The 14,209-nt window shown below is 37.7% G+C and overlaps 1 protein-coding gene across 1 annotated transcript; it reads right to left on the reverse strand.

Annotated features, from left to right (window-relative positions):
* Positions 1–654: 654 nt before the first annotated feature.
* Positions 655–12,761, reverse strand: pla2g10 (phospholipase A2 group X). The gene is made up of 4 exons (XM_051716403.1): positions 12,466–12,761; positions 8,253–8,421; positions 6,000–6,106; positions 655–2,975 (listed from the first exon to the last, which is right to left on the reverse strand). Exons 1-4 carry the CDS (start codon positions 12,500–12,502, stop codon positions 2,827–2,829), a joined length of 462 nt encoding a protein of 153 aa, XP_051572363.1. The 5' UTR covers positions 12,503–12,761; the 3' UTR covers positions 655–2,826.
* Positions 12,762–14,209: the final 1,448 nt, after the last annotated feature.

Genomic DNA, 14,209 nt, shown 5'->3' on the forward strand with positions numbered 1-14,209 from the left:
ATTCTTTCATCATTTACTTACCCTAATGCCATCCCAGATGTGTATGACTTTCTTTCTTCTGCAGAACATAAAGGAAGATTTTTAGAAGAATATTTCAGCTCTGTAGGTCCATACAATGCAAGTGAATGGTAGCCAGAACTCTGAAGCTCCAAAAAGCATATAAAGGCAGCGTAAAAGCAATCCATGTGACTCCAGTGGTTAAATCAATGTCTTCTGAAGCGATTAATCGATTTTGTGTGAGAACAGACCAAAATGTAACACATTTTTACTGTACATCTTGCCGTTGCAGTCTTTAGCACATCCTAGTGCTTGATGCATATGCAGAGCGCTAGATGGCCTAGAAAGTGTAATCGAGCTTGAAATCATGATCGCTAAGGAGACTGCAGTTGTCAAGATTTATAGTGAAAAATGAGGTGCATTTTGGTCTGTTCCCACCCACACATATCATATCGCTTCAGAAGACATTAAACTACTGGAGTCTTATGGATAACTTTTATGCTAACTTTATTTGCTTTTTGGAGTTTCAAAGTTTTGGTCACCATTCACTTGCATTGTATGGACCTACAGAGCTGAGATATTCTTCTAAAAACCTTTGTTTGTGTTCAGCAGAAGAAAGAAATTCATACACATCTGGGATGTCATGAGGGTGAGTAAATGATGAGAGAATTTTAATTGTTGGGTGAATTATCCCTTTAAACCCAAAAGTGATCACATTTTGTTCAGGCATTTATACAGTACCTGTCACTGTCTCCACATTTTAATTTACTTGCTTATTTGCCTCTTCAGAAAATACAGTAGGTGAATCCGGGGCTAGTTGTCACACTTTTATTTATTTTGTTAGGTAAATTTTTCAGAAAATTCTATTTCACTATAGGCAAATTCCTTAAAGTCTGCTCAAAAAAGCAGTTGGACATTTCCACCATTATTGGCCAGGAAATAAAATACAGTTAATTGAGCACACATTGACCTTTTTTGACAACTTGCCCTTATAGCAGGGCTTGATGTAACACTATATGGGGCAAGTTGTTACAGTGGAACCTGCTATTATACCAGTGGCGTAGGTTTCATGTCAATATCAGGGGTGAGACGTAATCCATCCAACAGCACCAAAACAAAATCAACTCCTCTCTTAAAATATACACCTGATTACTGTAAACAGCAACATTTTAAAAACAATTATGAAGATTCATAAAACAACACAAATGGAAAAGGTATGGTAAAAAAAAAATAAAAAAATCAAACCATTGTTTCGTCCAACAAATATTGTAATTGATAAATTGTATACATTTATAACCTTTAATACACATGTAACAACATGCCCCAACCTGACTTGCAGTAAGAAATACCTTTGTTCTAAGAACACATTTCAACATTTCTGTAAAAATCTGCTTACATAATATAGTTGACCCTTGCCTAAATGTATGCCATGGTGGTTTGATTATGTTTGCTTGTTCATCCAAGAGTTACAACAACAATTTGATGATGGTGAAAATTTACTTTGTAGGATAGAATTCACAAAATGTATTCTAATTTAGAGGATTTTAAACTTGTTGTTTGAAACCTCTCCTAGAGAAAACACACATTCGTGCAATTAAGACTTTTGACTCTAAATTTATCTTTACAAAGATATAGCCTTTGTGACAATTTCCCAGTGTGACAACTTGCCCTGGTCTCCCCTATTTACAGGACACCAGTTTAGTTGTCAGTTTAGTTTGTTGTCAGTTTTTAGTAGTGCTGATCACAATGGAGGCAATGTCCTACAACTTAACAAGGTGTTTCAAGTATGATTTTCATTGCCATATGTTGATGTCTGTCTCACGCAAGATACTCTTTTATATGCTTACTGAGGACTGTTAAAGACAATTCACATGCATGCACAGGATGGGTTTGTCTGTGAAACAGATGTCCTTGCACATCTAATACGCACAACCATTTGGTCACAGACCCTACATTTTGCTAGTACATATAATTTGAACCTTTATGTTTGAACACTTAATTGTGTCATGTTTGTTCTCAATTTGCAGCTAATGAACAGCTTATGAACAGAAATGTAATGCAATTAATAGATATCCGAGCTTCCTGAAGTACAGTTTAAGATCTATTACTCAATAGAAATGTTACTATGCATCTACCCCCATTGAATGTCTCTTAATTGCATTTCTGTTTTCTCTCAATTGTCTTGCATATCACTGTGATGTCCTCTTTTTTTTTTTTTTGATGGTTTAACAATGCTCAGGAAGGTATAAAAAGGAAAACTTAGCAGCTGATGAGGAGACATCAACAGTGCGTCAATTGTTACAAATACATTTCAATGTACAGCATGTATACAGTATACTGTAACTTACCATATAGTAACAAAAGGTCAACATGTGTACAACCTTAATTATATCTTTCTTCCTGGGCAATAACAGTGAACATATTCAATAGCTTTTTTTTTTTTTTTTTTTTGTAGTCAACACTTTAAGGCATGTGTCTACAGAAATGGACTTAATCTAACTTTAAAAATATCCACTGGGGTAAAAAGTGTCACAACTAGCCCCAGCCTCCCCTACAGACCAAGGTGGTGAAGTGGCATTCGGAAAACACCCTGGAAGCTTCCGTTTAATGACAAGAATGTTATTTAGCCATATAGGATGAGGCTTATAATTAATAATATTTTGTACATATTGTAATGCATTCACTTATTTCACTCAGTTATGCAAAAGTGAAAAACAAATGACATATAATTAGAAAATGGAAATCATTGTAAAAATATCGACAAAACACAATCGACACATAATTGTCATCATCTTAAAAGATCTAATTACCAAATATACTTTACTGAAATTAGTAAATATTGCAGGTTGGATGTACGCATCCACAGAGGAAATCTGGCCACAGAGCGTATTTTCTGTTGAATGGTGCTTTTCTCAGGCATCTGGCTGCTTTCCTGTCACATCGGCAAAGGATTTTCGCACATCTGTCATTAAAGGAGTCTGCGCCGAAGACACATCACAAAATTTAAATGATTGGCTGTGTGAAATTTGCAGTTTGTATACAGAGTGAAGCAAACCATATTTTCCATGTACAGTGCATCCGGAAAGTACTCACAGCGCTTCACTTTTTCCACATTTTGTTATGTTACAGCCTTATTCCAAAATGGATTCAATTCATTATTTTCCTCAAAATTCTACAAACAATACTCCATAATGACAACGTGAAAGAAGTTTGTTTGAAATCTTTGCAAATTTATTAAAAATAAAAAACGAAAAAAATCACATGTATAAGTATTCACAGCCTTTGCCATGACACTCAAAATTGAGCTCAGGTGCATCCTGTTTCCACTGATCATCCTTGAGATGTTTCTACAACTTGATTGGAGTCCACCTGTGGTAAATTCAGTTGATTGGACATGATTTGGAAAGGCACACACACCTGTCTATATAAGGTCCCACAGTTAACAGTGCATGTCAGAGCACAAACCAAGCCATGAAGTCCAAGGAATTGTTTGTAGACCTCCGAAACAGGATTGTATCGAGGCACAGATCTGGGGAAGGGTACAGAAAAATTTCTGCAGCATTGAAGGTCCCAATGAGCACATCCGTAAATGGAAGGAGTTTGGAACCACCAGGACTCTTCCTAGAGCTGGCCGCCTGGCCATACTGAGCGATCGGGGGAGAAGGGCCTTAGTCAGGGAGGTGACCAAGAACCCGATGGTCACTCTGACAGAGCTCCAGCATTTTGCTGTGGAGAGAGGAGAACCTTCCAGAAGAACAACCATCTCTGCAGCACTCCACCAATCAGGCCTGTATGGTAGAGTGGCCAGACGGAAGCCACTCCTCAGTAAAAGGCACATGACAGCTGCCTGGAGTTTGCCAGAAGGCACCTGAAGGATTCTCAGACCATGAGAAACAAAGATTGAACTCTTTGGCCTGAATGGCAAGCGTCATGTCTGGAGGAAACCAGGCACTGCTCATCACCTGGCCAATACCAGGTGATGAGCGGCAGGAACTGGGAGACTAGTCAGGATCGAGGGAAAGATGAATGCAGCAATGTACAGAGACATCCTTGATGAAAACCTGCTCCAGAGCGCTCTGGACCTCAGACTAGGGCGAAGGTTCATCTTCCAACAGGACAACAACCCTAAGCACACAGCCAAGATAACAAAGGAGTGGCTCCGGGACAACTCTGTGAATGTCCTTGAGTGGCCCAGCCAGAGCCCAGACTTGAACCCGATTGAACATCTCTGGAGAGATCTGAAAATGGCTGTGCACCAACGCTCCCCATCCAACCTGATGGAGCTTGAGAGGTCCTGCAAAGAAGAATGGGAGAAACTGCCTAAAAATATGTGTGCCAAGCTTGGAGCATCACACTCAAAAAGACTTGAGGCTGTAATTGGTGCCAAAGGTGCTTCAACAAAGTATTGAGCAAAGGCTGTGAATACTTATGTACATAAGTTTTTTTTATATCATTTTTGTTTTATTTCAAACAAACTTCTTTCACATTGTCATTATTGGGTATTGTTTGTAGAATTTTGAGGAAAATAATGAATTTAATCAATTTTGGAATAAGGCTGTAACTTAACAAAATGTGGAAAAAGTGAAGCGCTGTGAATACTTTCCGGATGCACTGTATTAAAGGGGACATATTATGCACTTTTTACACAATGTAATATAAGTCTCAGGTGTCCCCAGAATGTGTCTGTCAAGTTTCAGCTCAAAATACCTCACAGATCGTTTATTCTACCATGCCTTTATACCCTGTTTTGTAGCCCTGTTCCAAACGGGCAGTTTTAGTGTCTGTAGATTTAAATGCAAAGGAGCTGGAAGTGGGCTGTGCCTTTCCTGCTGGTGCCATGGATACACCGGCGACAACAATGCTGGAGAACACACAAAGTCAATCATCTTACTGTATTTTGCATAACAAAGGTCGAGTTATGAAATATGAAAAACAGCTATAGTTGTTGAAAATACCACCGTTTCATAATCGTTTTTTAAGTAATGACCGGTTTTATTACACAGAAAATCTTCATTGCGTGACCACTCAAGCGGGACTGTGGAGGTCACCAATCAGTTTATATCATAACCGAAACAGAGCTACAGCTCTATAAGGTAGTTAGGGACTAGTTGCTACGTTTCACAAAGCACAATGTTTTTACAACAAGCGTTTTTCACGTAACATGCAGACAAGCAAATTCAGAAAGCCAAATTGCGAACATTAAAAAAGTATAAAGTGCGAAACTTACGACTTGAAAATCTGAAGTTGGGTCACGGAGAGTCGATATCCTTGATCCTTAACTTTGAAGCAAATCCAGCCTTGTGTTGACCATCGTTGATGAAGCAGTCCGAGTTAGCACAAGCGGCTCTAGTGAGGAGATAAATGCGGACTGTGCGCTGCTTGCTCAGGTTTTAATGAGGGTGGATCTAAGCTACTCGGGCGGATCTCTTCGCCAGCCGTGGGCAGTACCTTTCCCCTTTTGACATCATAAGGGGCTGCAAACCTGAACGGCTCGTTCGGAGACACTGTTTTTTATTGATGGGGAAAGGAAAGAAACGAGGGGATGGTCTTTTACCATATTTTGTTGTTGTCTACACACACTGGGGACACATAATTATGTAAAAAAAAAAAAAAAGGTGGATTTTGCATAATATGTCCCCTTTAAAACCATCACTTTATGGCTTCCTCTAAAACAATATACTCTAAATCTCATGAGTGTTGCCTATAGTATGTTATGGTGTTTACTGTGGGAACGAGGCCTTTAAATATCTAGCGGTTTGGTTAAGAACACTACCGCATTGTAGCCTGAACTCTCCCATCTGTTATAATATGCACCCTGTATTCCTGCTACTTCCTGAAACTGAGGGAAAACACCAACCAAAACGTTTATAGCCACTGATTATTTTTTCCACTCAGTTTCCTCTCCTAAGTTTTTCTGTCTTATTTAGTGCCCAGGTTGTTATAGCAAAAAATAGGTCTAAAGAGTATAAAGCTGCCAGTTTAATATTTGAATAACAGCATACCACAGTCAGCCTTCTTATCGTCACATGTCCAGTGGTACTGCTCTGTCTTTGTTTGACAGCCTGCAAATTCTGCATCCCCATAACAGCAGTCATGCTTGTGACAGCACCTGGATTAAAGCAGGACAAACAGAATAGATGCAGACCAGATTGGTGTTGTCCCTGAAGACATGCCTGTCCAATCTCCACATGCCCTCAATGTTTATTCAAGCTGCCTAGCTTATTATTTATTTATTTTGATTTTTTTAGAAGAATAAACTGTTGAGAATTTCAAACTTGTCTTGAGTCCTTCTGTTTTAGTTTGACTAAAAAAAGACATGTTCACATCACTACTTAAAGAAAATCAGTCAATATCATGATAGCCAAGGAGAGTGCTTGCTATCAAGATGTACTGTGAAAAAGGAGTTATATTTTGGTCTGTTCTCACCCAAAACCGATTGGATCACTTCAGAAGACATTGATTTAACCATGGAGTCTTATGGATTACTTTTATGCTGCCTTTCTATGCTTTTTGAAGCTTTACATTTCTGGCCACCATTCATTTGCATTGTGAGGACCTACAGAGCTGAAATATTCTTCTAAAAATCTTCAAATGATGTGAGAATTTTCATTTTTGGGTGAACTATACCTTTAAGTAAGATTAGTACACATTATATTAACTGAAATCGACATTTTAAACTAACTTGATATCTATAACTTAATTTCCTCAGGAAGAGTAATTCCACTTTACTTTTAGCTGACTATTAACTTGACTTCAATTTTTACTTTAAGTTAACTTTGCAAAAATTAGGCAATCGGTTTCCATACTATTTGGTTTCCATACGTTTTTCAAGTAAAATGAACTTGTTAGAATTTACAGTGCAATCGTGGGATACACATACTTCAGGGGGTTCTTGGCAAGATATCGATTTTGCTTTGTTAAACCTACAGTATGAAACAGAAATGATGACTTTCAAATAAAAATATTAGGGCTAAAAGATTGTGATTTTGCTTTTTTATGTAATTAACATCTTAACACATTCAGTTACTTTTTAACAAAAGAAAACCAAATAATATAACTGTTTTGTCAATTTGTAGATGATAGCAGAACATATGTGCATATAATGTATACAAAGTCACCAGACTGAAGTCGATTTATTTATTTATAAAAATTTAAAAACAAGAATTATGTTCATATGTATGTCTGTTTGCGTTTTTGTGACAGCTTAATGGTGTACGCAACCTAATGAGTCATTGTAAGAAATCAAGGTATGGTGCTGATTGTCTGACATGTGTGAAACAATGAACAAGGATTAAATATAGACATTATTTTGAATTCGTTAAGCAAAAACCCAAAAACGTTTCTGTGAAAAGTGTTTTAGAAAGTAACTTAAAATGAAAGTAATCAGTAATATGATTGCTTTTTGATAAAGTAATCAGTAAAGTAATCTGACTGTAATTTGATAGATGTAATTACCCATTTGTAGTGGATTACATTTTTGAGTAACTTACCCAACATTGAATTAGGAACAAATTTCTAGTTAAGTGTCGATGTAGGGGTACTTTAGACTTACTGACGCAAGTAGGTATAGCTGCAGGACGGAGATCTCCAAATGGGGCGAAATCTCCAAAAGAGGGCGAGGTAACTACAAAAGGGGATTGCGCCAACTCCAAAAGGGGGCATCACTTCCACTCACGAATAGGATTAGGGAAAAGGTTAGGTTAGGGACTCCCTATATCTTTGCTTTAAGTCCCGCCCTCTTTTTGGGGCAGCTATATCCTCCCCTACTGATGGGGTTCCTAAGACAGAAAATGTTGGGGAAATCTGGAATAGATGACCTGGAGATCATCTTTCATGAAACAGCACAAACAACCTAGCCCTGTATTGTATGATTACAAAACAATTACTTTGAGCAATTCCTCAGTTGTGAAATCTGTTGGAATAATATGAGCAGTTTTGTTTATTCTTCTTTATCTCACTCTGCTTACTTCCATAGATCTCTCTCACTGAGAGCAGCAAGATGCATCTCTGCCTCCTAAAATGAGGTTAAAATTGGTTTAAGGGAAATTGTTATTTTGCGTGTGGGAGGGCTGGGTGTATGCCTTTTCCAGGTGTCTGAGGGAACGCCTCGGTAAATGACACAGTCTGACCAAGATGAAGTAGATTTAAATGGGTAAATCTCACCATTGTGAAAGAAGTGCATGCAGTCATATCAACAAATTCTCTTTGTTGCTACAATTACACATAATTACACAGATCTTCAGGTGGTGCCTTACCAGTCTGCTCTGTCCCTGGGCCACCCTTGACCCCCAAGGCCACAGTAACATCCGTACATCATATACGCTAAAGCTGATCTTCCAGTGCTGCACTTGATAACTCCAGCAAGTTCCAGCAAACCCCTTTTACTCCGCAAAGACCTCTGTGGCTGTAGGGAAGCCATACTGACTTGAAAGAGTTGAAAATCAGAAGAACTGCTTTTAGCCAATGGCAGGTTTTCACAATAATGTAACGAGAAAAGAAAAAGAAATTATAAAAAATATATTTTCATTGATAGTAATTTTGATGTAAATAGTCTGTAGACTAGTCTTGGCAAAGTTAAATATATGCACGCTTGTCCAACACGCTCCCAATACCAGACTGTATAGCCATAAATCACTACATTCATTTTTCAAAATATGAAAAAGCTTTATTTACTTGTGTAGTAGATACACTGTATCAGAGTTTCAAGAATTTATTTAAAATGAAATTAATTCTTTAAAAGCCACTTAGGATAACAAAATATGTTACATAACATTTAAATATATTGCAATTCTGGACATTTCGGAGGAGTTCCCTATGAGTTAAAGACAATTTTTTCCCATACAGTGTGAAATTTTAAAACCAATAAATCAAAACAATTTCACTAAAAAAATGTTTAGCCTATTTTTAGGATTTATGCATTTAAATGTCACAAAAACAAATAATCAAATTAAACTGCGTAATTTTTAACAAAATTAAATTAATAAAACAAAATATTTCATAAAAAATTATTATTATTAAGATTACTCAGATTACTTCAATTTGGTGGAATTTTGGTTTTGAAATATAAATGTGTAAATCTCCAAAGGTTCCATTCATTGATATTAGTAAATGTATTAGCAAGGGCGTAGCAGCCGTGGGGGACACCACACTCTTTAAAAAGGTGAGGCTTGGGTAGCTCAGCGAGTAAAGACACTGACTACCACACCTGGAGTCGTGAGTTCAAATCCAGGGTGTGCTGAGTGACTCCAGCCAGGTCTACTAAGCAACCAAATTGGCCTGGTTGCTAGGGAGGGTAGAGTCACATGGGGTAACCTCCTCATTGTCACAATATTGTGGTTCTCTCTCTTGGTGGGGTGCATGGTGAGTTGTGCGTGGATGCTGCAGAGAATAGCATGAAGCCTCCACATGCGCTATGTCTCCGCAGTAACACACTCAACAAGCCACGTGATAAGATGCGCAGATTGACGGTCTTAGACGCAGAGGCAACTGAGATTCATCCTCCACCACCTGGACTGAAGCAAGTCACTACACCACCACAAGAACTTAGAGCACATTGGAATTGGGCATTCCAAATTGGGGAGAAAAAAGAAAAACAAAGTGTTTTTGTCCCCCGCACTTTTCCTAAGCTAAACCCATACCAAGTCCAAATGGTGGATTTGTATAAAGTATTCTTTGTGTTTTGTTACTTTGGGCTGATTGATGACCATCCAGCCAATCACAGGTGAGTTTCATGAGCTGAAACAACCCTTATGTAATAGGTCGTCAGTCAGACAGTCTAATCAATGTGGCTTCGTTCATTTCTACAAAGTTGCTTTCAACAATGCTCATTTATCCATGTTTTTTATCACCATTGATGTTGATCTAAATTAATAATCTAGAGATGAGGAACACACAAACGAGAGTTATTTATTAGCATATCATTCCTGATTGGCAGCATTACGTGAAATGCACTGCAGCAACAACAAAAAACAAAGGACAATCCTTCTTTTAAGCACACATTGTAAGTGGAGTTTATATCGGCGCATGAGTCTTCATTAAGTTATGCTTTTTACATGTTTGTGAGGTAATAGTTTGATTGGTTCTTTTTGTCAATTTAATCAGGTCACTAGATCTGTGTTACATATGTAAAGCTATTTTTCAGCTCCTGTTTTTTTTACCTCTATGTTGGTGTGCAGTCAACAAAATGTAGGAAAAAAGATAGATCTGCTGTGTTCTTAGAACACATGCATTTTACTGAAGTGAAGACATGTAGATGCTTTTTTTATACATGAAAACGTACGGACATTATTGAAACTCATTATAATTATTAGAAGACTATTATTGTTGTCTTTTGATAAAAGTCATGCTCAGCAGCTCACAAGCTGGAGGGAAATGATAGATTTGCTTTGTTCTTATCATTTTTAAAACCTCTACTAAAGTCTCTTTGTAGGTCTGTAGACATACAAATTTGAAAGGATTAATATTTTATTTTTATTTTGTTGATTCAGTGACTAACTAATTTCACACAAGACACTCATTTGTCATCACCATCTGAGATCCCCAGAAATGGTCACTGAATCATTAAATGGATCTGAATGAATTTTAGTGAACGTAATCAAAACACTCGAGCCACATTTAAATCCTACACATTTAAATCCTACAATGCACAAGCACAGAATAAAAAATAAAATTGTGCACATGCACAATTGTCATTATTTTAATTGATTAAATAATTTATTCAGGACCAGCTTGTGCTCAGTCTTTTATTGTCATGTGTGAAACAGAAGCAAGTGCTCCACAAGATACCCTTTATTTTTGCAGCAAATTTATCAAAATTTTGCAATTAGTTTGCAATACTTGAATATTAATATTAATAGTAAATAATATGTATATATTAATATAATACTTATATCATACTTATATATTAATAATATATTAATGCTGTACTATAAGTGTTGGGTCTGTGTGAGCCACCTACATATAGCTGCACCCCCCAACACACACACACACACACACACACACACACTTTTGGCACTTTTCCACTGCACGTTACGGTTCGACTCGACTCTGCTCGCTTTACTTTTCTGAGCTTGTTTTTCCACTGCAGTTTAGTGCCGCCTCAACCTGGGTGGGATTATAGGCTGATCGTCATAGTTGCACCACCTCTACTGCTGTGACATCATCTTAAACGCGACACAAACGTTACTGACCATAAAAAAATAAAACGACCGCTAGCTGTTAGCTACTAGCTCATTGTGCTGCATAAAGCAGTTGTTGCATGGTGATTTTACACAAGTGTAACAGTTAAATTGGCCTGGTTGTTTTAGAAGCAAGCTTTCCAGTAGCTGGTCAACTAAATAAAGTGAAGCTTTCAAGCAGAATATAGGGTTAACGTAACAAAACGTACCATCCTCCATCGTGGACTCCAACAATGCCGAGTCCAGGGCACTCTCCCTCCCATTGCTCGCCAGTCTATTGCCATAGATAGCGTCCATTTGGTCGAACCACTTCCACTTTCTTCTGTTTGAACCACTCCGGCTGTTGTGGTCCTTGATGGTTCTGTAGTCGCTTTTAAGTTTTTTTAACTTTTCCCTACACTGTTGGTAGGTCCGGTGGTAGCTGTGTGCGGCCAACAGCTGAGACACTTCCTGAAATACTTTTTTGTTTTGCGTCATTTCGTTCGTCGCTAACGATCGGAACATCTGCACCATGTTTATTGAACACGCCGTGGTTTTGTACACAGCCATTTCTTTTTACAATTCGAAAGTCGCGTGAACAAATTATATTGCTGTTGCTGTTGCTAACTTTAAAACTAGCGGGATGATGTCCCGTGTCGCAAATCCAGTGATGCTGGTAGTGACGATTCTCTCTGACCAATCAGTGATCTGCAGGGTTTTGACGTCACATTTAGTATCGGCTCGGCTCGCTTGGAACCTCGACCGAGGTGGTACTAAAAAAAGTATCAGGTACCAGGTACTATCCACAGTGGAAAACCCCCAAAAAGCGAGCAGAGTCGAGTCGAGCTTTACCGTGCAGTGGAAAAGCCCCATAAGAAAATGACTGCTACGCCCCTGTGCATTAGGTATTGTGAACTAAAAATGAACAATTGTATTTTTATTAACTAACATTAACAAAGATAAATAAATGCTGTAAAAAATATGTTAGTTCACGTTAGTCCATAGTGCATAAACTTTCGTTAACATATACAAGTTTTGATTTAAAAAAATATTTTTTACAAGCCTATTTGTTGAAATTAACATTAACCAAGGTTAATAAATTCTGTAAAAGTATTGTTCATTGTTAGTTCATGTTAACTAATGTTAACAAATGGAACCTTATTGTGAAGTGTAACCCATCATTGTTTTGAGTGTATTATGTGCCCTGAGCCCACCTCAAACGCCTAATCTCAATTATTGAATCTGCTAAATGAATAAATGCGCATGTAATAGAAGAAAGTGAATTGCTGAAATGAGATGTGGACTGCCTCACCTGTGAAGAGCAGGAGTGTCCGATACAGTGGAGTCATTGTGCTCACAGCACGCGTTATGGTCGAGTCTCTGCTTACTCTCGGATAAACACTTTCTCAGTGCTGGGCTTTTTTTAGATAGCTTGACTCAATGAGTAATCTCAGGACATCGCTCCTCATTCTAGCCTACTCTAATCCTCGCGCTATTTAACTCCTGAAGGTTGCTTTTTCCTCAGGGTTAGAATGAAGGAAAAGTTTAAAGTGAGGGAATGTTGGATGATGTACCCCAATGATGACAAGTTGGATGATCAGGTCAGGACCGCCCTATAAAGTGGTTGAAACAGCTTGAACTGAGCAAAGCAGCCAGATGGGAAGTCCTTGAACACGCCAACACGCACCCGAGCTATTTACTCTGTACTCGAAGTAGCTTGTTGTTAATTAAATCATAGACGTTTGCTTAGGGCGTTTCACCGGAACAATTTATTACAGCCTACACTGTAGCATACTGTATGTAATACTTGGCATATTGTATACTTTATTGTTGCAAATTTCCTTAAGTTAATATTCGCTAACGGTTGTTCTTAGTAGCGTGATTTTACATTTTTGGCTGGTGGCTGTAGCAACAGTTGTGTGAATTAACCATTGAATGCATGAGAATTTCAACAAACTCTTACATAGTAGGGTCTTCAGAGACCCAGCATTTATATATATATCACAAATAGATCTACAAAATGCCCAGAGAGTGTCAATATATATATATATATATATATATATATATATATATATATATATATATATATATATATATATATCAAAGAGATATATATCTTTTTTTCTCTCTTCAAATCCCAGGGTGTGCTGAGTGACTCCAGCCAGGTCTCCTAAGCAACCATGTTGGCCCGGTTGCTAGGGAGGGTAGAGTCACGTGGGGTAACCTCCTTGTGGTCGCTATAATGTGGTTCGTTCTCGTTGGGCGCGTGGTGAGTTGAGCTTGGATGCCGCCGTAGATGGCGTGAAGCCTCCACAAGCGCTATGTCTCCATGGCAACGCGCTCAACAAGCCACGTGATAAGATGCGCGGGTTGATGGTCTCAGACGCGGAGCAACTGGGATTCGTCCTCCGCCACCCGGATTGAGGCGAATTACTACGCGACCAAGAGGACTTAAAAGCCCATAGGGATTTGGGCATTCCAAATTGAAAAAACAAAAAACAAAAAAAAACAAAAAAAAGACACACACACAAACATAATTTACACATAAGTATTTTCTCAGGCACTTATTAAGTCTAAATACATGCAGCTTACATAATTTCAGGAGTATACCCAAATGACAATAGTCATATTATACTGGTCATGTGTTGTACTTGCTATAGTTTACTTCCATGTTGTTTCTACAGTATGTCAGCTAGTAATATCAAATGTAAATCAAGTCAATCACGGAAACATCAGCGCCACCTTGAGTAAGAAATAACATGTTTAATATGAATGTGTACACACATATTGAATACTGATAAATCACCATTGTTGTTAATTCATTGTTGCACAGAAAAGCAACATGATATAGTGTTTATTTGTATGAATATAGTACTAATTTATCTTGTAATAAACAAAGAAATAGATATCCTGAAATAGTAATCTTAAATATATATGAAATAATCCTAAGAATATAATTTATGGAAGTGCAAAAAAAAATAAATAAAAAAAAAAAAATACAAAAAAAATACAAAAACAAAAAAGAAAGAAAAAAAAAACAACTGACACTCTTACAT

This window comes from Myxocyprinus asiaticus, chromosome 14 (assembly GCF_019703515.2).
Source record: "Myxocyprinus asiaticus isolate MX2 ecotype Aquarium Trade chromosome 14, UBuf_Myxa_2, whole genome shotgun sequence".
NCBI lineage: Eukaryota > Metazoa > Chordata > Actinopteri > Cypriniformes > Catostomidae > Myxocyprinus > Myxocyprinus asiaticus.

Bases quoted from the DNA above. Each gene is read 5' to 3' on its own strand.
- pla2g10 (XM_051716403.1), bottom strand. From the start codon at position 12,502: ATGACTCCACTGTATCGGACACTCCTGCTCTTCACAG. The intron at 8,422-12,465 runs GTGAGGCAGTCC...AACTCTTTCAAG, and splicing joins GACACTCCTGCTCTTCACAG to TCAGTATGGCTTCCCTACAG. The intron at 6,107-8,252 runs GTAAGGCACCAC...GCTTTAATCCAG, and splicing joins CCCAGGGACAGAGCAGACTG to GTGCTGTCACAAGCATGACT.